This window comes from Phoca vitulina, unplaced genomic scaffold (assembly GCF_004348235.1).
Source record: "Phoca vitulina isolate PV1807 unplaced genomic scaffold, GSC_HSeal_1.0 scaffold35, whole genome shotgun sequence".
Lineage (NCBI taxonomy): Eukaryota > Metazoa > Chordata > Mammalia > Carnivora > Phocidae > Phoca > Phoca vitulina.
Window position 1 is genome coordinate 10492334 of NW_022589738.1, and position 22796 is coordinate 10515129.

A 22796-nucleotide genomic window follows, 5' to 3' on the forward strand; every position below is an offset into this window, starting at 1 on the left:
AAAAATCAACTCAAAATGATTTAAAGGATTGAAATTAATACCTAAGACCTGAAACCACAAAAGTTTTGGAAGAAAACATAGTTGGGAAGCTCCTTGACATCAGTCTTAGTGACATTGGGGGGGGGGGGGGGTGTGTGTATCTGACCCCAAAGGCTAGAGAGACAAAAGCAAAAATAAACAAATGGGACTACATTGAACTAAAAAGCTTTTGTGCAGTGAAGAAAACCTACTGAATGGGAGAAGATATTTGCAAATCACATATCTGATAAGGGGTTAATATTCAAAATGTATAAGGAACTCATACAACTCAATGGCAAAAAAAAAAAAAAAGAAAAAAATCTGAATGAAAATGGGCAAAGGATCTGAATAGACATTAATCCAGAGAAGACATACAGATGGCCAACAGACACATGAAAATATGCTCAACATCACTAATCACCAGGAAATGCAAATCAATACCACAATGAGATGTCACCTGACACTTTTCAGAATGATTATTATCAAAAAGACAAGAAATAGCAAGTGTTGGCAAGGATGTGGGGAAAAGGGAGCCCTCATGCACTGTTGATGGAAACATAATTTGGCGCAGCCACTATGGAAAACAGTGTGGTGGTTCCTCAAAATATTAAAAATAGAGCTACCATATGATCCAGCAATTCCACTACTGGGTATCAGGTATCTATCTCAAGGAAATGAAACCACTAATTTGAAAAGGTGTATGCACCCCTATGTTCATTGCAGCATTATTTACAACAGCCAAGATATGGAAACAACTGAAGTGCCCATCATTGGATGAATGGATAAAGAAGATGCAGTATATATGTACAATGAAATACTGCTCAGCCATAAAAAAGAATGATATCTTGCCATTTGCAACATGGGTGGAACTTGAGTGTATTATGCTAAGTGAAATAAGTCAGACTGAAAAAGACAAATACCATATGATTTCACTTACATGTGGAATCTAAAAAACAAAACAAAGAAAATAAAACTCAGAGTCATAGATATGCAGAACAGATTGATGATTGCCAGAGGTAATGGGAGTTGGGGGGAGGATGTGAAATGGGTGAAGGACATTAAGATGTACCAACTTCTAGGTATAAAATAAATAAGTCGTAGAAATTAACGTGCAACATGGGGTGTATAGTCAATAACATTATCTGATGATAACTAGACTTATTATCATGACCATTTTGCAATGTAGACAAATGTCAAGTCAGTATATTGTATACCTAAAACTAATATAGTATTGTGTGTAAGTTATACCTCAATTAAAAAAATACACACATCTATAATCTCTAGGATTCAGGAGCATACATGTCTTACTGTTACTTAAACATCATAAAGGCTAAGATCACCTATATGTTTGAAGCTAATGTATAAGCATGTGTGTGTATATTTGTACCCAAGTAAAGAAAGTAATTTTCTTTACTACAAAAAAAAGAGCTAATGCCAGGATTTGAATGGATAGTCTTTTTGAATATTTAAATCGTCAAGAATGTTAATGAGAATAGTCACAGAGAGCAACAGTAATTTAGACACTAACAAACCTTAATGAAAAAGAGGAAATGAAAGGGGATAGTTGATTGCAGTAAGGATATTAGTGGATGATACAACCTGAGGGCTTGTGTTCCCTTCTTACAAGGATGGAATATATACATATACTTCCACATACAGTTAGATTCCTTCATTACTAGAAATAGAAGTGTGCTTTAGATCTGTGCTACAGATTTTTCTAGATACAAATTTACTTGTCCCATACAGTTTTACCTGGTATTTTAGAAATATAAAAAAGTTGTTTGATTTCTTATTTTAAATTTGAGTGGATTTTAAATTGCTATTCATGAAATGTAAAGATTAATTTCACTTGAATACGTGAGGATATTTGATGTTGCTGTGTAGTTTTGTTCACACATACCTACTGTCTACACTAGGTTAGCCATGGACCTGAAGCTCCCTGCTATTCTGCACCTGTGTTATATGATACAGAAACACTCATGGTGAATTTTTATGAATATGTTGAAATTTTTTAAATATATCCAGTTGGGAGATACGATAAAACAGCGTAACTAAAGTTTCACCTCTAATTTTGATGAATAGTTTTCAATCTTGTTTTGGGGCTTCATGCAATCCTGATGGGAGATAACAATTTTATTATTAAATGAAGCTAACATTATTTTGGCTATGAATTTTAAGTTTTGCTTAACAAAATAATTGTCATAATTATTTCATTACAGTTTTAAAATAAAATAAATAATTAGTATATAATAAATATATATAAATAAATATATAATAAATTAATAAGTAAGTAAAATAAAAGAGACACAAGTCTCTTGCTTGGCACATTTATTTTGGGATTCCTTTCATACTGTAGCTGACATAACTAGATTATTTTTAAGTAATTCTTTTATTTATAGTTTTATTTTTACAAATAATTGATATAATCATCTACTATTCACCATGCTATAAAATTGTAAGAAGAGTATATATGAATATTGATTTCATAGCTAATAAAACATTTATGAGCCCAAGCAGAAGGTCACAAAGGAATGTTTATAAGCATTAGGTATTAAATTGACAGATGTTGTGGAATCAAAGTTGCACATACACAGTGGGATACTCATCATGAATTCTACTTGATGTTAAAATGAGAGAGATATCAAGTAAGTAGAAAACTGTTTAAACACCTTCATGTGCATTTTCTACACTTGAGTTTATTTTTACTTTGTGTATAGGAGTCCTAACAGAATCATATTTCCACCCCTTCCTGGTGAATAACTTCTCAAGGAAGCCTGGCATCCTATAGCCCTTGTTTAGAATAAAATCTTTAAAAGCAATTGTTCCATAAAGATCTTCAAGAATATCCTGTTCAGGAAAATTCTTTCCATATCTCCCACCTTGAGCTTCATGTAAGACCTTGGGATCAATCAAAGGTTCATCATTTATTAGATTTTTCCACAACTTGGGCTTCAGGTACCATGCTCCATACCTCATCTTCACCCAGTTGGGTTTGTAAGGATTCTGTGGTGTCTTGAGTTTCCTCTCCCAATTTTCCCAGTGTATGGAGAATTTTATATCATCCATTTTATCTAGCCCCATTCTGTACTTTAGGTCCAAAGGAACATGGTTTACTTTCTTCGTGTGGCTCCTGTCATAGGTTGGTTTGCATTCAAAGCCAATGTCAAACTGTTTCATGATGAATTCTTCATCAATGCCCAAGTCTCCAAAAGTAGCAATCCATTTGCAGAATTTCCGGACTCCTCTCGGTACTTTTCTATGAAGGGCAGGATTTTTGAGCAAATCCTTTGTGCTTGACCTCCTTTCTTCATGAGGCAACTTGTCTGGATGTGACCCAGGAGTCTTCTTGGGAAGTTCCGGGTTGACTTTGGCAGGACGTTTCTCACTAAGCTTTGTGGGGGGCTTCGTTCTTTTCTCAGTGTTCTGACAATAAGTCCATGTGTCCTTCAGCTTCTTGTCAGGATCGAGCACTTCCAGCACCTTTAATAAGAGATCTGGAGGTAGATCTTTCTCCAGACTTGGGTAGAGAGCCAAGGGATGCTCGGTCAGGTGGTCTTCGATATCCTCTACGAATGCCTTCCGTGCCAGCTGGGCTGGCGACAGTGTGGAGAACAGGTCTGCTTCGTGGGTCAGCTTTTTCTGATTCTTTGTGAGGGCAGGTTTGGGAACTCTGTGAGCAATCATGGGAAGAAAGCCTTCCTTAGGGCTGCGTGTGATCAGATCTTCACAAGGTGGACATCCCCTCCTGAAGTCGTCCAGCCCCTCTTTCACAAATATCCACCGCCGGCTGTCCAGGGTGGTGGGGAACTTCAGAAGCTTGTTCTTGTGCTTTGCGAAACACTTGGAAGGTAACCTGTCTTTGTACCAGGGCTTGCAGTTCATGCCCAGGGGCATTGGTTCCAGTGGCCCAGGACTTAACAGCCACTTCTTGTCCACCATGGTACCTCTGGTCCCCGGGCGACCACCAGCTTCAGTGGTTTGTTTTTCGGTTGCTAGGAGACCGCGTAGCCAGGCGCAGCCAGATTCTTCCCAGAGGTGGGTCAACGCAGGTGCCCTATGCAGCCAGCTTTCTCCTGGAATGGGCAGTGAAGGTTCATTCCTTTTTGTTGCAGGATACTATTCCATTATATGGGCATACCCCACAGCTTATTTATCCATTCGTCTTTTAACAGACATTTGGGTTGATTCCAATTTGAGGCTATTACAAATAAAGCTGCCACAAATATTTGTGTTCATGTCTTTGTATACATACGTACTTTCATTTCTTTTGGTTAAATTTTAGCAAAGAGAGGAATGGCAGAAGCATATGATAGGTGTTTATTTAACATTTTAGGAAACCACCAAACTTTCTGAAAGTGGTTGTACTATGTAATATTTCTTCTAGTAGTGTATGAGAATTGCACTTCCTCCACATACTCCCCAACACTTGGTATAGTCATTTTAATTTTGGCTATTCTGATAGGTGTGTAGTAGTATCTCACTGTGCTTTTAATCTGCATTTCCCTAATGACTATCTGTTCGTGTGCTTATTTGCCATTTATCTCTTCTGTGGTGAGTATCTGTTCAAATTTTTTATACATTTTAAAATTGTATTGTCTTGGGGCACCGGGGTGGCTCAGTTGTTTGGGCGTCTGCCTTCAGCTAGGGTTGTGATCTCAGGCTCCCTGCTTGGCGGGGAGTCAGCTCCTCTCTCCCCCACTCCCTCTGTACACTTGCTCTCTCTCACTCTCTCTCAAATAAATAAAATCTTTAAAATAAAATAAAATAAAATTGTATTGCCTTATATCATTGGGTTTTGAGTTCTTTGTGCTTTCTGAATGTAAGTCCTTTATCAAATATATGATTTGTAAATTTTTCTCTCAATCTTTTCTCTCCATCTATGGCTTACGTTTTCATTGTCTTAACAGTGTTTTTCAAAGAGCAGAGTTTTTACATTTCATGAAGTGCAGTGTATCAGTTTATTTTTTTATGGATTGTTCTTTTTGTGTTGTATCTAAGAAACCTTTCCCTATGGAAATGTCATAAAGGTGTTTTTCATTGTGCTAAGTTTTATAATCTTAGGTTTTACATTTAGATCTGTCCTCTATTTAAATTTAATTTTTTTGGATGATGCAAGATACGGATCAAAGTTTTTATTTATTCTTTTAAAAGTTTTTATTTATTTAAGTAATCTCTACACTGAACTTGGGGTTTGAACTCATGACCCCGCAATCAAGTCTCACACTCTTCTGACTGAGCCAGTCAGGTGCCTTGTAAGGTTATTTTTTTAATTTTTATTTCTTACCTGTGGATATCCCGTAGTTCCAGAATCTTTTTTTTTTTTAAGAGAAGCTTTTCTCTACTGAGTTACCTTTATAATTTGGTAGGTGTAAGTTGTCCACATTTCTGAACAGTTTTCTCTTTCATTGCTTTCTATGTATTTACACCATTTCCACCCTGTGCTGATTACTTTGTATTTTGTAAATCTTAAAATTAGGTTGTATTAGTCCTTCATGTTCTTTCTTCTTTTAGAAGTTGTTTTGACTCTTCTAGGTCCTTTGAATTTCTATAGGAATTTTAGAATCAGTTTGTCAATGTCTATAAAAATGCCTGATTAGAATTTGGTGGAATAAATAAATCAATTTTAACATCTTAACAATTTTGAATTTCCTGACCATCTCTCCATTTACGTATGTGTTATTTCATGAATATTTTGTAGTTGTCAGTGCATAGTTCTTTCACATCTTTTTTTCTCTAGGTTTTCCTTAGTATTTTATGTTTTGATACTATTGTAAGTAGTACTGTAATTTTTAGTCAGCATACTCATTGTTGATATATAGAAATATAATTTATTTTTGTGTACTGATCTTGTATTATGCAACCTTTATAAACTAACATCAATTCTAGTAGCTTTTTTTGCAAAATCTGTTGATTTTTCTACATTGATAGTCATGTCATCTCTTAATAAAGACAGTTTCACTTCTTCCTTTCCAATCAGAAAAACTTTTATCCCTGGCCTTATTGCACTGGCTGGAACCTACTTTTGTTGAATAAAAGTGATAAAAGCAGTAATTTTTGTGTTATTTCTGATATTAGAGGGGAAGCCATTAAATGTGATGCTAGCTTTAGGGTTTTTGTAAATACCATTTTTCAATTTAAGTTTCCTTTTATTCCTAATGTTCTGAGGCCTTGTGACAAATGCTTTGTTTCAGATACATGGATTGGTCAAATGCCTTTTTTGCACCTATTGAGATATTCACACAGCTTTTACTTTTTAAAGTAAAGTTTGCTAAAATAACAAATAACATTGATTTCTGCATGGCAAAAATACTTTGAATTCCTGAGATAAACCCCACCTGGTCATAATATATTATCCTTTGTATAAATTTTTAGATTAGGTTTGCTAAACTATTCTAAACATATTTGCATCTCTGTTTATGGGGGGTATCTGATGTTTCTTTCCCTTTAATGACTTTGTTTAGCTTTGGTACCAGGGTAATGCTGGCATCATAGAATAATTTGGGAAGTATCCCATCTTCTTCATTTTCTATAACTGTAGGATTGGCGTTGTGTCTTCCTTAAATATTTTGTAGAAGTCACCAATGAAGCCATCTAAGCTTGAATTTTTCTTTATGGGAAGGTTTTTGTTTTTTTTTTTAAACTGCAAATTCAATTTCTTTAATAGCTATGGGGATGTTTCGGTTATCTAATTTTTCTTAATGAATTTGGTTAGTTTGTATATTTCAAATAATATGTTTGTTTTATTTATATGGCCAAAATTACTGCCATAAACTATCCATACTATTCCCGTATTGTCCTTTAGATATCTATGGAATCTGTGGTAATGTCACTTCTTCCATTGTTGATTTTCGTAATTTGTATTTTCTTCCTTTTTCCTTTTTTTTCCTAATCATACTGGCTACAGATTAACATGTCTTATTGATCTCCTTAAGTAAACAGCTTTTAATTTCATTAACTTTTCCCAATATTTTTTCTGTTTTCTTTTTGATTGGTTTCTTCTCCTAACTTTGATCTATTGTTGTATCACCCTTAATGGTCTGTTCATGGCGACCTACAATGCTTTTTCCAGCATACCCCTCAAAACCCTTCCAGCCTCTATTATTTCTCAATTCCAAAGTCACTTCCACATTTTTAGGATTTGTTACAGCAGCACCCTATTCTTGGTACCAATTTCTTCAAGTCCTTTCGGTTGCTGTAACAGAACATCCTACACTGGGTGGTTTATCAACAACAGAAATCTATTTCTCACGGTTCTGGAGGCTGGGAAGTCCAAGTCTGGGGTGCAGGCATATTCGGTATCTAGTGAGAATGAACTTCTTGGTTCATAGACAGCCATCCTTTCCTGTGTCCTCACATGGCAGCCGGGGTGAAGAGTCTCCTAGGGCCTCTTTTATAAGGCTCCACCTTCATGACTTAATCACCTCCCTAAGGTCTTTTTTTTGTTTGTTTTTTTTTAGATTTTATTTGTTTATTTGACAGAGAGAGAGACAGCGAGAGAGGGAACACAAGCAGGGGGAGTGGGAGAGGGAGAAGCAGGCTTCCCGCTGAGCAGGGAGCCTGATGTGGGGCTCGATCCCAGGACCCTGGGATCATGACCTGAGCTGAAGGCAGACGCTTAACGACTGAGCCACCCAGGCACCCCATCATCTCCCTAAGGTCTTATGCCCAAATACCATTATATTGAGGATTAAGTTTCAACATATAAATTTGGGGGAGACATAGTTAGCCTGTAGCATGTGGACATTCATTAATTTTTATATATTTTATAACCACCACACTACTTTTTGAATTACTTTGGCTTAAAGACTACATCACTATTAAATAGATTTTAACATATAAAAATATTTACCCATTTAATGATTAATTTCATTACAATTTACTCCTTTGTGTAGATCAGTATATCTATTGTATCATTTTCCTTCAGGAAGAAGAAAAATAGACTGTACTGTATGTCTGCTGGTGATGAAATTGCTCTTCTGTGTTTGAATTTTTTCTTATTTTGCCTTGGTTTTTTTAAAGATATTTTTAAAGATTTTTCTCTGTGCATAGAATTCTAGGATGATAGTTTTGTCTTTCATTACTTTAAAAAAGATGGCTCCAGGAGTGCCTGGGTGGTTCAGTTGGTTAAGCATCTGACTCTTGATTTTGGCTCAGGTCATGGTCTCAGGATTGGGAGGTTGAGCCCTGCGTCAGGCTCCACGCTCAGCAGGGAGTTTGCTTGAGATTCTCTCTCTCCCTCTGCCCTCCCCCAAATAAATAAATAAATCTTAAAAAAAAAAAAAAAAAAGATGACTCTGGTGCACCTAGATGGCTCAGTCAGTTAAGCGTCTGATTTCGGCTCAGGTCATGATCTCAGGGTCCTGGGACTGAGCCCTGATTCAGGCTCTCTGTTCAGCGGGGAGCCTGCTTCTCCCTCTCCCTGCCCCCTCCCCCTGCTCATGCTCTTTCTCTCTCTGTCTCTCAAACAAATAAAATCTTAAAAAAAAAAGATGACTCCATTGTTTTCTCATTCGCATTGTTTTGGAGGAGAGGTATAAAGTCACTCTGGTTTTTGTTTGTTGGTACATAATGTGTCTTTTTTCCCCCTTTGACGGCTTTTAAGATGTTCTCTTTATAATTGTTTTTGAGCAAATTGATTATGATGTGTCATGGTATCATTTTTTCTGTTTCTTGTGGTTGAGGCTTGTTGAACATCCTGAATTTTGGTTTATAGTTTCCATCAAATTTGGGGGGAAATTGCATAATTTCTTCAGATGTGTTTTCCGCCCTGCTTTTTTTCTTCTCTTCTTCATAGATTCCAATTATCCACATATTAGATTACTCTGAAGTTTCATACAGCTCACTGATGCTATGCTCATTTTAAATGTTTTTTTTTCCTTTGTGATGTATTTCAGTTCATTTCTCTTGCTAAATCTTAAAGTACAGTAGTCTTTTTTTCTGCAATATCTGATCTGTCATGAATGCCTTAAAATATAATTTTCATCTCACACTTTGAAATTCTCATCTCTAGGAGTTTGGTTTAGTTTGATTTTCCATGTCTCTACTTAATTCTTTGAACATTTGGAGTATAGACATTAAAATTGTTCTAATGTCTCCCCCTGATAATTTTAATATTTGTGTCAATTCTGGGCTGGTTTTGATTGATTAGTTCATCTCTTAATTATGAGAAGCGTGTTACTATCTCTTGTACCCTAGTAATTTATTATTGGATGCCAGAAATAGTGACTTTTACCCAGGTGGGTACTGGATAGTTTTGTAAGTATATAAATTTTTTTGAAGATTTTAGAGAGAAAGAAAGAGAGAGTGCAAGTGGGAGGGAATAGGAGCAGAGGGAGAGGGACAAGCAGACTCCATGCTGAGCACAGAGCCTGACGTGGGGCTCAATTCCATGACCCTGAGATCATGACCTGAGCCAAAATCAAGAGTCAGATGCTCAACCAACTGAGCTACTCAGGTGCCCCAGTAAATATATAAATATTTTTGACACTTGTTTCTATATGCCATTAAATTGCTTGGAAATGGTCTGATTTTTTGGGTCCTTTTTAAGATTTGATAGGCAGAAAGAGAGAAGTGCTCAATCTATGGCAAATGAGTCCCTACTAATGAGGCAAAACTCTTCCATGTACACTAGCTAATGCCTGTGAATCTTGAGGTTTTAAGTCTGGCTAGCAGGAACAGTCACTATTCTAGGCCTAAGATAAGTTCCAGGCACTGTTACTTATAATCTTTTTGCATAATTCATTTCCTGGCCTTAAGTAACTTCCTTGCAAGCATGAGCAGATCAATAATCAGTTGAACAATTGAGATGGGGGTGGGGTCTTAAAGTTTCTGAAGTTCTCTCTTACATGAAATTCTACTTTCCGGTCTTGAGAAATCTACCCATTTTGTTCTCCAACATCTCTTAGCTTCATCTCCTAAATTTAGAGTGAGCATTCGTTTCTGCCTGGGTTCCCGCTCCCTGAGCCATGGCCTAGAAATTCATTAAGTAATCTGGGGTGACCATAGTGCTCACCTCATTTGTTTTCCATCTCTCAGAGATTGACCTCTACTGCCTGATGTCCAGTGTCTTACAAACTGTTGTCGTATATTTTCCCCCTTTTTTTTTGGTTGTTTCAAAGGGTAAATCTATACCCTTTTTCTCTATCTTGGCTAGAAGAGAAAATATCATTTTCTTTTTTTGCTTTGTCTCCCATGAATTTGGGAAGCTGCCCTCTCAAATGTTACCAAAGAATTCTTTTTTTTAAAAGATTTTATTTATTTGAGTGAGAGAGAGCATGAGTCGGGGTGAGGAGAGAGAGGCAGAGGGAGAAGCAGACTCCCCACTGAGCAGGGAACCCGATGTGGGACTCAATCCCAGGACCCTGGGATCATGACCTCAGCCAAAGGCAGACACTTAATGGACTGAGCAACCCAGGTGCCCCGTGTTTTGTTTTGTTTTTTTTAGAGAGAGAGCATTTGCATGTGTTCATAGTAGTGGGGGTAGCAGGGAGAGGGGGAGAGAGAATCTTTTTTTTTAAGATTTTATTTATTTTTTATTTTTTTATTTTTTTATTTTTTTTTTAAATATTTTATTTATTTATGTGACAGAGAGACACAGTGAGAGAGGGAACACAAGCAGGGGGAATGAGAGAGGGAGAAGCAGGCTTCCCGCAGAGCTGGGAGCCTGATGCGGGGCTCGATCCCAGAACCCTGGGATCATGACCTGAGCCGAAGGCAGACGCTTAACGACTGAGCCACCCAGGCACCCCAAGATTTTATTTATTTGAGAGAGAGAGAGCATGAGCACGGAAGAGGGGCAGAGGGAGAAGTAGACTCCCTACTGAGCAAGGAGACCAGTGCAGGGCTCCATCCCAGGACCCTGAGACCATGACCTCAGCCAAAGGCAGATGCTTAACTGACTGAGCTACCCAGGCACCCCAAAATTTACCAAAGAATTCTTAACCATCAAATACTTATGACATTCTTATCACTGATCTTAATCATTAAAAATTGTGGATCATACCTACATTTTTGAAACTTACATTCTTCCTGCAATTTCATACCATTCTATTTTAATTTTTCTCCTAATGCTTATGATATACATCCCTTTTAAAATGCACAACATGAATACCAGACACCTCACCATACCACATTGTTATTTTATAATTCTGATCTAGTATAGCTTTTCTTTTGTCATCATCAAAATTCTCCAATACATAAATTACAGATAAGGGGCGCCTGGATGGTTTAGTCTGTTAAGCATCTGCCTTCGGCTCAGGTCATGATCCCAGGGTCCTGGGATCAAGCCTTGAGTTGCGCTCCCTGCTCATTGCAGAGCCTACTTCTCCCTCTCCGTCTATCTCCTGGCTCATGCTCTCTCTCTCTCTATCTCAAATGAATAAATAAAATCTTTAAAAAAAAAATAAGGTTAGAAAATAAAGATTAGATATCATTCCTCAATTATGGCCTGATAATATGTCTGTTTAAATCCATTTGGTTATTTATACTTCTGTTTACCATACATTTGTTAAGTTCTCGTTTTGTGCCAGACATTGTGCTGGATCCTCAGACTATTGCAATTAAAAATATAATTACTGGGGCACCTGGCTGGTAACTCTTAATCTCAGGGTCGTGAGTTCAAGCCCCACATTGGGTGTGGAGCCTACTTAAAATAAAATTTAAAAAAATTTAAAACATATAAATAAATAAAAGTATAATTACTATGTTTTCCCAATAATGAAATTCCCATTATTTCTTTGCCAGTGTGTGTTCAAATTTCATCTTTGAGGTAAATCTTTTCTAAGTAATTATTGAGTGGTGTAGGTTAAAATTGCCAATTGATGAAATGGAATTGATTGGATCAGTACAACCAGGGTGAACTAAGGTTGGTGTCAGGAGCTAATGTATGAAGCCAGGAAGTAAAAATGTAAATGAGCAAGAAAATAGGAATGTAGTCTAAGTCTAGAGATCATTGCTTGTTTTGTTTTGTTTGTTCGCTGCAGTGTAAATCACTGGCAGACAATCTCCACTTAAATACAAGGACAAAGTGATATTTTCAGATGAGGAAACAAAGACAATTAGTAAGTTCACTAAAGTTTATGGCCAGTAATAGGACAAATTCTGATATTCAGATACCTTTAAAAGTTCTATATTTTCCCACTTTGTCATACAACATACAACTGACCCTTGAACAACTGCAGTCATATCAGCCCTAAGCAACCACTGAACTACTTTCTGTCTCTTTAGATTTGCCTATTCTGGACATTTGATATAATTGAAATCATAGAAATGTGGTAATTTTTGATTGGCTTCTTTCATTTAGCATACTGTTTTCAAGTTTCATCCATATTATTGCATATATTGGTACTTCATTTCTTTTTATTGTCAAATAATCAATTGTGTGGATATACTATATTCATTAATCAACTGAACATTTGGGTTGTTTCCACTTTTTTGTTATTATGAATAATGTTGCTATAAACATTTATGTACACGTCTTTACTTTCCTATTTAGTGTTTTGAAATTTATTACTCTTATTTCCCAAGCTTTATTGAAGTATACTTGAGAATTTAAAATTTTATGTATTTAAGGTGTACAACTTGATAATTCGATATACATATATAATGTAAAACAATCATCACAGTCAAGCTAATTCACATATCCAGCCCCTCACATAGTTACCATCTTCTTTTCTTGTGTTTACAACATTGAAGATCTACCCTCTTAGCAAATTGCAAATATACAATATGGTATTTTTTTAAAGATTTTATTTATTTTTTGACAGAGAGAGAGAGACAGCGAGAGAGGAAATGCAAGCAGGGGGAGTGGGAGAGGGAGAAGCAGGCTTCCCATGGAGCAGGGAGCCTGATGAGGGACTCGATCCCAGGACCCTGGGATCATGACCTGAGATGAAGGCAGACACTTAACGACTGAGCCACCTAGGCTCCCCTACAATATGGTATTATTAACTGTATTCACAGTGTTGTACTTTAGATCTCCTGAATCTGTCTTAAATAACTGAAACTTTGTACTCCTTGACCAATAAGCTTCCCATTCACCTCCCCTCCCCCGCCAGCCTCTGACAACCAGAACTAGTAGTATTCTCTACTTCTAGGAGTTTGATTATTTTAGATTCTGCATGTAAGTGAAATCATGCAGTATTTGTTTTTCTGCATCTGGCTTATTTCACTTGGCATAATGTTCTCCAGGTTCATTCATATTGTTACAAAAGGCAGGATATTCTTTTTTAAGGCTGAATAATATTCCTGTGTGTGTATGTGTGTCCATCTCACATTTTCTTTATCTATTCATCTGTGGGTGGACATTTAATTTGTTTCCATATCTTGGCTATTGTGAATAAAGCTGCAATAAACTTGGGAGTAAATATATCTCAATATCCCTGTGATTTCATTCCTATTGGATATATATCCCAAAGTGAGATTGCTGGATCATAAGGTGGTTCTATTTGTAATATTTTGAGGAACTTCCATACTGTTTTCCATAGTGGCTATACCAATTTACTTTCCCACCAACAGTGCACAAGGGTTCCCTTTACTCCACATCCTTGCCAACACTTAACTTTTGTCTTTCTGATGGTAGCCCTTCTGGCAGGCATGAGCTGATATTTCATTGTGGTTTTGATTTGTACACCCCTGAAAATTAGTGAAGTTGAGCACCCTTTCATACCTGTTGGCCATTTGTATGTCTTCTTTGCAGAAATTCAGGTCTTTTGCCCATTTTTTAATAGAGGTTTTTTGTTTTGTTTTGCTATTGAGTTGTATATATTTTCAATATTAATCCTTATCAGATATATGGTTTGAAAATATTTTCTCCCATTCTGTTTTTTTTTTTTTTTTTTTTTTTTTTTAAAGATTTTATTTATTTATTTGAGACAGAGAGAATGAGAGAGAGAGAGAGAGCACATGAGAGGGGGGAGGGTCAGAGGGAGAAGCAGACTCCCTGCCGAGCAGGGAGCCCGATGTGGGACTCGATCCTGGGACTCCAGGATCATGACCTGAGCCGAAGGCAGTCGCTTAACCAACTGAGCCACCCAGGCGCCCTATTTTCTCCCATTCTGAAGGTTGCCTTTTCACTATATTGATTGTTTCTTTTGCTTTGCAGAAGATTTTTATTTGATGGAACCTCACTTGTCTACTTTTGCTTTTGTTGCCTGTGCTTTTGCTCACATACCCCAAAAATAATTGCCCAGACTAATGTCAAGAACCTTTCCTCTATGCTTTCTTCTAGTAGTTTTATAGTTTCTGGTCTTACATTTAAGTCTCAATCCATTTTGAGTTGATTTTTTTAATATGGTATGAGATAATTTCATTCTTCTGCATGTATGTATCCACTTTCTCAGCACCATTTATTGAAGAGACTCTCTTTTCCCATTGTGTGTTCTTGGCACCCTTGTCAAAGATCAGTTGATCATAGATGTATGGATTTAGTTCTAGGCTCGCTGTTCTGTTCCTTTGGTCTATATGTTTGTTTTTATGCCAGTACCATGCTATTTTGATTACTATAGCTTTGCAGTTTATTTTGAAATCAGAAATTGTGAGGGCTCCAGTTTGGTTGTTCTTTCTCAGGATTGCTTTGGCTAATTTGGGGTCTTAAATTCATTAACACTTGTTTTGTGACTTAATATGTAATCTATCCTGGAGAATATTTTGTGTGCACTTGAGAAGTATGTATATTCTTCTACTTTTGGATGGTAACTACTGTATATGTCTGTTATGTCTGTTTGGTCTATAGTGTTATCAAATCAGCTGTTTGTTGGTTTTCTGTCTGGATATTCTATCCACTATTATTGTACTGCCATCAATTTCTGCCTTTATATCTGTCAGTATTTGCTTTATGTATTAAGTTCTCTGAAGTTGGGTGCCTATGTATTTATAATTATAATATTGTCCTGTTCAATTGACCCTTTTATCATTATGCAATGGCCTTCTTCGTCTTCAGAGAGTTTTTAGACTTAAAGTCTGTTTTCTTTGATATAAGTATAGTCACCCTTGCCAGGCTGGAGAAGGGTAAGCCAGGCTGGACGAGGTGAGCAGGACAGGCTCACCACTAACAACAGCATCCCTTTGGGGCCTACCCTGTGGCCCTGCCTTTTAAAATTATGGTGCTGCTACTCCAAGGTCAAGGACAGGAGACTAGTGCTCTCCATACTCCCACCGCATTCCACCTGGTACCAGCATGACATTAAAAAAAAAAAAAAAAAAAGCCAGTGAATAGAATTGCCTGTCTTTTTTTTCTCCTGTAACAACATAAACATATGTCCAATAAATATATATCCATATCGACCAACTCTTGTGAGAGCAGTAAGTTGACATGACCAAAACATATTACATGAGTTTCATGCTAATGAGGTTCGAGAATCTGATAGGCTTTTCTGTTTTTTCATTTTTGTTAGTTTAATAATATATTGACCTCCACTTATCAGTCCATGCAGCTCATGTGTGTTACAGAACCTAATGGTAGGAAGAACATGCAATCCAAAAAAAAAAAAAAAAAATGGAGAAGGGGGTAACACGGACCCATCAGAGGAAATATGAGTATGTATTTATCACATCAATTTGAGGTATTCACTTAAATCTTCTTTTTTTTTTTTTTAAAGATTTTTTATTTATTTATTTGAGAGAGAGAGAATGAGAGAGAGCAAGCACATGAGAGGGGGGAGGGTCAGAGGGAGAAGCAGACTCCCTGCCGAGCAGGGAGCCCAATGCGGTACTCGATCCAGGGACTCCAGGATCATGACCTGAGCCGAAGGCAGTCGCTCAACCAACTGAGCCACCCAGGCACCCTCACTTAAATCTTCTTGTGACTGCCATTAGGTCAGCACAGAATTCAGTTCAAGATTTGGTACCTGGGCATTGTCCTATGTAGTGCTTGCTTACTTAGATACCAGAGCTTCTAGCACTCTCAAACAAGTTGGAGATCCAAAAGATTTCTAAGATCAGCTTGTGTATACTGATAGGAAATGACCTTTGTCCTCCCTTTTTAAGCATACACATTTTTAAAATAATAGACAATCTAGAGCTATTTCCTTTACCTTTCTGTACCTTTTCTCATGTGTAAAATGAAGTGGTTGAAGCAGATTATCTAGCTTCATAGACCAAAATAATTTAAATCAGGAAGATTTTTTTCATAAATATCTGAAAAATCTCTGTTTAGGGAGAATTTTAAAGCATCATCTTAATGGTATCTAAGCAGAAACAAAGACCTTTATCCTTCCATTAAGAACAGAATAAAGTTCTTATACCTTAGAAGTAAGCAGACTTTTTAGGAGCTTGGATCAATCCATTTAGAAAATAATTTACTCCTCTGTATTAAAGAATTCTTAGTTTCCAGGAAAAGTTGCAGCTGCCTTCCAAAATATAGGCCTTTTGCTTCATTATCTCCCAAGATTAGTGCTCTGAGGAATGAGTTGTTTGGTCTCTTTTTAATCAGTCACATTAATGTTTCTGATGTGGAGAACAAAGGCAAAAAAAAAAAAACCCAAAAAACAAAAAACCTTAACCTTCCTTACAACTTGCAGCCCATTGACAAGTAATTGAGACAGGCAGAGTGATTCCTCCAGGAATTCAACTGCCTTAATGTTAATACTTTGCTAGAGGCCAAAGGCAACCTTAGCTTGATATTAGCCTGACCTCCAGGATCCTGTAAGTCTTTATAGAAATCCCTTTGAAAACTTTCTTTACCTCTACTCCACCCCCCCAAGATATATGTTAGCAATGATCCTCCGAGCACATGGCCCACTGATACACATCCGAAGGGTCTCATGACTAAGGTTTTACTAGACAGTAGTAAATGACCTTATCCTAACAATAGCTAGCCCCTCAAGGTCCTGGAAACCTTGCTTCCAAATTCCTTAGAGACTTACACTATCCCTTAGGTGTAGCGTACCCCCTCCCAACATGAAAGTATATAATCAGTCACGCCTCACAATTCCAGTGCAGCTCTTTTTACCCATGGGTCCTGTCCCCATGCCTTAATAAAACCACCTTTTTGCACTGAAAAAGTCTCAAGAATTCTTTCTTGACCATTTCCTCGCGGACTCCAACATTTCACATCAGTTTCTTTTCAAATTTTTTTTCTAGCCAGACTTTGGTAATTGAATGTGGTAGTCATTTATCTGCAGTTCAGTCGTTGTTACCATCCTGCCTCCATGAGTTTTAAAAGTTCAAATGGATTACTGAAGCAGCACTTTCTGTTTGGGAGAAGCTTACAGTGCCCGTCCCCTCCCACTAAGAACGTATTTACTCTACTGTCTCAAAGACTGGCTGCAGTTTTGTTTTGTTTTGCTTTGTTTCCTAGTAAATACCAAGAATAGCATGGGTTGGTGAAAGAACTATACCGGAAGAAGGAATTCAAATTGGGAGGTAGCATGGAAACCCCCAAAAGAGATCACTGGGGCCTCAAGTCAGGCAACAGAAATGGGGGCGACAGGCTGAATGTGAGTGGTATTTCTGGGCAGGGGTGCAGAGCTGCGTGCTGTGGTGGTTCCACGGATCTGGGGAGGGAGGGATCGGGTCCCAGTTCTGGAGGGCATGTGGCAAGCTGATGGTGGTTTGCCTCGTGGACTGACAGTTCAGGAAGAGGAGAAGCAGGTCCCTTCTTCATCTCTCTTTTTAAAACAAATATCAGTTTATACGGTTTACACTGTTTATAGACCTCCTTCCTCAAGGGTCGAGTAGCTAGAAGCCGGTGAATGGGGTGTGGGAGAGGTTGAGTTGAGAGTCTGGGGACACACCCACGGGTAAATGTCTGACAGTCAGAAGTGGAATGTGAAGCTTCCAGAGATACTAGATCTAGGAGCCACCAGCTCTCAAGTAGTAGTTGAAACTGTGAGAGTGAATTTACCTACCCAGGCAGTGTGTGGCGGAAGGAGAACACTGGGTTTGGTGGAACTCTGGAAGATTTGAACATTACAATGTCGATTTAATTACCTTTTTAGAAATAGGCCATCATGCCCATTAAATGAAATCCAAATGGTTCAAAAAGGCACACAGAGAAAAAGGAGTCCTTCTCCAGCCTTCTCCCCTGGCTGTAGTGTTCCCAGCCCTAGAAACTACCACCTGTATTGGGTTCTTGTGTATCCTTTCATAGATACTCTGTACAGATGCAAATATTTGCAAATGAGTTTGTTAGGATTATTTCATACAATGCCATATAGTGTTCCTTCTGGTTGAGTTGAGGTCCTGGTGACACACCCACATTTAAATGTCCGGCAGTCAGTGAGAAATGGGAACTTTGGAGCTTGTAGGAATGTGGGCCAGAGATATTAGATCCATGAGTCACCAGTTCACAGGTGGTAATTGAAGCAGTGAGATTAAATTTACCTACCCAGGCAATGTTTATTCCCTTGTAGAAGTGCAGCAGAGAGAAGAGAGGAGTGAGCAATAGAAAGAAAACCAGGGAGACAAAGGTTGTATATCCCCAAGAGAAGAGAAGAAAGGGCATGACATTATTATGTTCAAGAAATTAAATTATTGGAAGTAAAAAGAAAACACTTAAAGTTGTTTTTTTAATTTCAAGCAGGCATGGGGAGGAAGGAAAGCACTATGCTGAAAGGGGACACACGGGCTTTTAGAAGACATGGACAGACATCCCAAAGACACCCTTTCTCTCCTTGCTTAATTTGCTCAGGACCGTCTTTCAAGGAAGTCTTGGGAGGCCCTAAACACCACGGGCATCTCAGTGGTACACATTGAAGCGATATGTCTTTTCTCCTAAAAACATTCTAGCTTCCTTTTCTTCATTTGGAATGATCACTTCCACATCATTCTCCCAATGTGAGAAGCCGCAGGCTCCAGCTCGGAGGCTGTCGTCTGCAGCTTGCTGGCCTCTAGTGGCCGGGAAGGAACCTCCCAGCTCCTGGTCCTGCCTGGCTTCACTGTGACGAGACAGGCGCCTGGAGGCAGCGGTGGACGCTGTCTTCCTTACTAACCATGGGAAGGGCTTCCGGGGAATATTGGACAATCCGCTGCTTTACCCAAACCATCGTTTACCTGGATAAGAAACTTCCGTTGGCCCAGAGCAAATCATGGAGGCCGCATTTAGGCCCACTCTCAAGCCCCTCGTTTCAAGGATGTGGATAATGTTCTATGGATAAGGCTTTCCAATTTCTCTGATGAAAGATGCAAAAATAGATGGCAGGTGAGATATATTTGGAGCAGACTCTCACAAGCCTGTGAGGAGGAAGATCAAGTGGAAATAATATATGTTTGTAGACTCTAAAGAATATATGTATATACAACATTATTTGGGGGGAAAAAAATCAGTGATAATGTCACCTCTGCAGTAGGTTCTTGGACATTTGCAACTTCTCCAAGCTTCAGTTTGCTCATCTGAGAATAACAGTACACCCCACAGGCATGTATTGCTGAAATTACATGAGTCAATAGGTAGAGGTTTACCTTTGCTGTGCAGGTCTGACAGTTATTGAAGATTCAATAAACTTAGCTATTGTTATTATTTTTAAATAGTATTATTCTCTAGGAGATAGAGTCCTATGCTCAGATGTATGACAAGATGGCCCTCTCGGGCCTACAATTCCACATCACATGACTCTGTGACCTGCGTTATCACCTGCAATTGTATGAGCACAGGAAAACAGCAGAAGAGACCGGAGACATGTCACAGCACAGGCCCTGGGTCAGCCCTGTGCCACACTGGAGGGGAACTGCATCCTTTCATCCTCGGACACGGGCACTCTGCTCCCTCCCAGCCACACAGGGATGCTCTCGAAATGGGACAGAGGCTGCCAGTGATGGCAATCTCCCTCCTAGTTCCATGTGCCAAGAATGCTTTCCAAGTGGACAAAAGATTGGCATCAAGCTGAAGTAAATCAAAATGGTAAGACTTTGCAGGATGGCTGGAAAAACGAAACAGACCTAAGTAAATAACTGATCTTAGAAACTAGCAAAGGTGATTTAGATGTCCGTCTGATTTTTTGCATGATATAAATAATATCAATCCTTACATTTTGGCAGAAAATAACACCGGTAATACCACATAGTTTGTCCGTTCTATCTGGCAGCAATAGAGTTAATAGAACTCTGTGACTGGTGTGCATAGGAAGAAACCATATATGCTTTTATTGGGACACAGAACCTACATATACTTAATTCTTCTTCATGGAAGGGTAGAATAACAAGTTGGTGAATTAACTGCAGTAAATAATAATAATAAACTATAAATTCCTTAGAAGAATCCATCACTATAAACCAGCAAACATTCCAATACAGAAGACATTATAGTTTGGAATTACAAGACGAAAAGTTCACATCAAAATGGCTCACACTGCACACCACATGCTGGGCGAAGTGCCTTTCCTGCATCATTGCGTTTAATTGAAACATATAGCATATTCTCACATTTTACAGTTGTTGCCACTGAGGTTCTTTATAGAATTTTTTTTTCTTTTTCTTCATATACCTTTACCACAAATCATAAATATATATTTGTTTGGGTATTTGATATCAAAAATTATAATTGCAATGTAAGTGAAGCCTTTTCTTGTGAGAAGTAGCTGGGTCCATTTTTCTGGTTGGTGAGGTAGGAGAGGCAGCACAGGAATCTGCACCAAATTTGATTCAAGCTCCGAGCGGCTGTAGCCTGGGCTCTACCTTCCACGGACTGAGGACTGTCTACCCCCCCTAGCTCCCTGAGTGCTGGCTCTGAATACTGACTGCACTGGAGTCTAATGGCCTTTGCTTGGGGAGGGGAAAAGATGAGCTTCCTCTTCAGCAGCCATTATTCTAATACATTTAAGTCAAAGAAGAACATCCCTGAAGGAGTTCATTAGTACGAGCACTTAAAACATGCAGAAGCACTCTGGGAAGTGGGACTCCTAGAAGAGCAGTCATGTTGCCCGAGGAGAAAGATCTCAATCAACAGATGACAGTTAGCACTGTAGATTTCTTCAACCAGGTCAGAACTCTGCACTGAAGCAAGCTGTCTAGTCATGGCTGCAGGTCCAAGATCCGAATATCATTGGGAAGATGCTTTTAATATTAAGGCCCAGTCAAAGATTCTGCTCCAGAATACATCAACTATTTGATGACTTGAGTTCAGGATTAACTTGATCATGAAACCCTTTTTCCTCCTAAGACAGGTGTTCCATTTTCCCAAAACTTTATATCTGTGGTAAAAACTATTCTAAAGCATTCGTTCAAGGTTTATACCCATATTTCTTGCCAGCACTTTGATTCTGTGATGCAATAGCAAGTAAAGGCCTGCCACAACACATCCTTTAAGTATTTTATTTGTTCCAAAGTTTGATTTCATTGATAGGTGAAAGTTGGCACCACTACAGGAATTCATTGAAAGATTTCTGTAACACAGTTGCCCTCTTACTTCGTCTACTTGTTAGAGTTATCTTATTGCCAGTCTGTTACAGACTTGAGTTATAGGTCGAAATGTGTCCTCTCCAAAAATTATATGTTGAAGTCCTAACTCCCAATACCTCAGAATGTGATTTGGAAATAGTGTCCTTGCAAGTGTAATCAAGATGAGGCCTTTAGGGTGGACCCTAATCCAGTATGTCTGGTGTCATAAAAGGAAAATTTGGACCCAGAGACGTGCACACAGGGAGAGTGCCATGTGAACATGAAGGCAGAGATCAGGGTGATGTGTCTATAAATCAAACAGAGAGACCTAGAATGGATCCTTTCCTCACAGCTCTTAAAAGGAACAAACCCTGCCAATGCCTTGATTTTGAACTTCTTGCCTCCAGGACTGTGAGATAATTTATTTCGGTTTTTCTAAGCCATCTAGTTTGTGGTACTTTGTTACCCTGGCAGCCCTAGCAAACTAATAATACAGCTGGTGATACAAATTGAGAAAACAGGATACAAAAACACCCATTATCTGCGTTTACTGATAAAATCGTTCCAAGGGTAGATTGGCTTTAAAGCAAGAACTTATGAGCATACCTAACTTTGACATAATCTAATACCTGTTGTTTTCACAAAGTCACACTTGGTTGTAATATGTGGTAACCAAACTGCACTTTATTAGTTTAGCCATTGTTTCTTTGCTGAAGCAATTGAGTCTATTTCAGGTGACAACGTAATAGATAATAAGAATTTATTAGCAAGTTTCCAAACCAAATTTCTTAGCAACACAATCACATAATAGGTAAGTTTCATTCCACTTCAATTTAGAAATTAAAAAAAGACATTTTTAGATGTTCTTTATATTTAGAACATTTGTATCATTTTGTATTCTATTTTCAAGTCTGTATGGCAGTGCTTTTATAGATTAAAATCTTTCTGTTTATATGTCTGTCTATCTAAAAAAAAACCCATGATTGCTATTTTAATCATAAATGGCATATGTGGTACAGGAACAACCAAGTTTTTTTTCCTAAAATTCATTTTTATCTTTTAATCTTCATTTAATATTTTATCAGCTATAAATCTACCTAAATTGTTAGGAGACTGTATGTGTATCTATCAGAAATAATATCTTTTAAGGCTTCTACAGATAATCTTAAGATTTTTTTTAAGTTTATTTTTTTTAATTATCTCTATACCAACATGGGGCTCGAGCTCAGACCCCGAGATCAGGAGTTGCATGCTCTTCCGACTGAGCCAGCCAGGCATCCATATATTTATTTATTTTGAAATGCATCATTCAAATTAATTTTAACATGTGAAGATTTTGGTTAAAAAAATATATTCCAAAATATCACAAACATAGCTCTCAAAGCCACTATTTTTATTCATGCTGTAGCATGGGAGTCTACCAACTTTATCCCAATAAAAATAAGTTAAGGGAAACCACAGTGAAA

General features: G+C 37.9%; 1 protein-coding gene and 1 pseudogene across 1 annotated transcript; one reads left to right on the forward strand and one right to left on the reverse strand.

Annotated features, from left to right (window-relative positions):
- Nucleotides 1–2679: 2679 nt before the first annotated feature.
- On the reverse strand, nucleotides 2680–3985 carry LOC116646011 (protein FAM47E-like). Its single transcript, XM_032426490.1, has one exon. It carries the CDS (start codon nucleotides 3955–3957, stop codon nucleotides 2680–2682), a length of 1278 nt encoding a protein of 425 aa, XP_032282381.1. The 5' UTR covers nucleotides 3958–3985.
- A 16747-nt stretch (nucleotides 3986–20732) lies between these two features.
- LOC116646012 lies at nucleotides 20733–21341 on the forward strand (annotated as a pseudogene).
- The last annotated feature ends 1455 nt before the right edge of the window (nucleotides 21342–22796 follow it).

Excerpts from the sequence above, each read along its gene's own strand:
- LOC116646011 (XM_032426490.1), bottom strand. The coding sequence starts at position 3,957 with ATGGTGGACAAGAAGTGGCTGTTAAGTCCTGGGCCACTGGAACCAATG.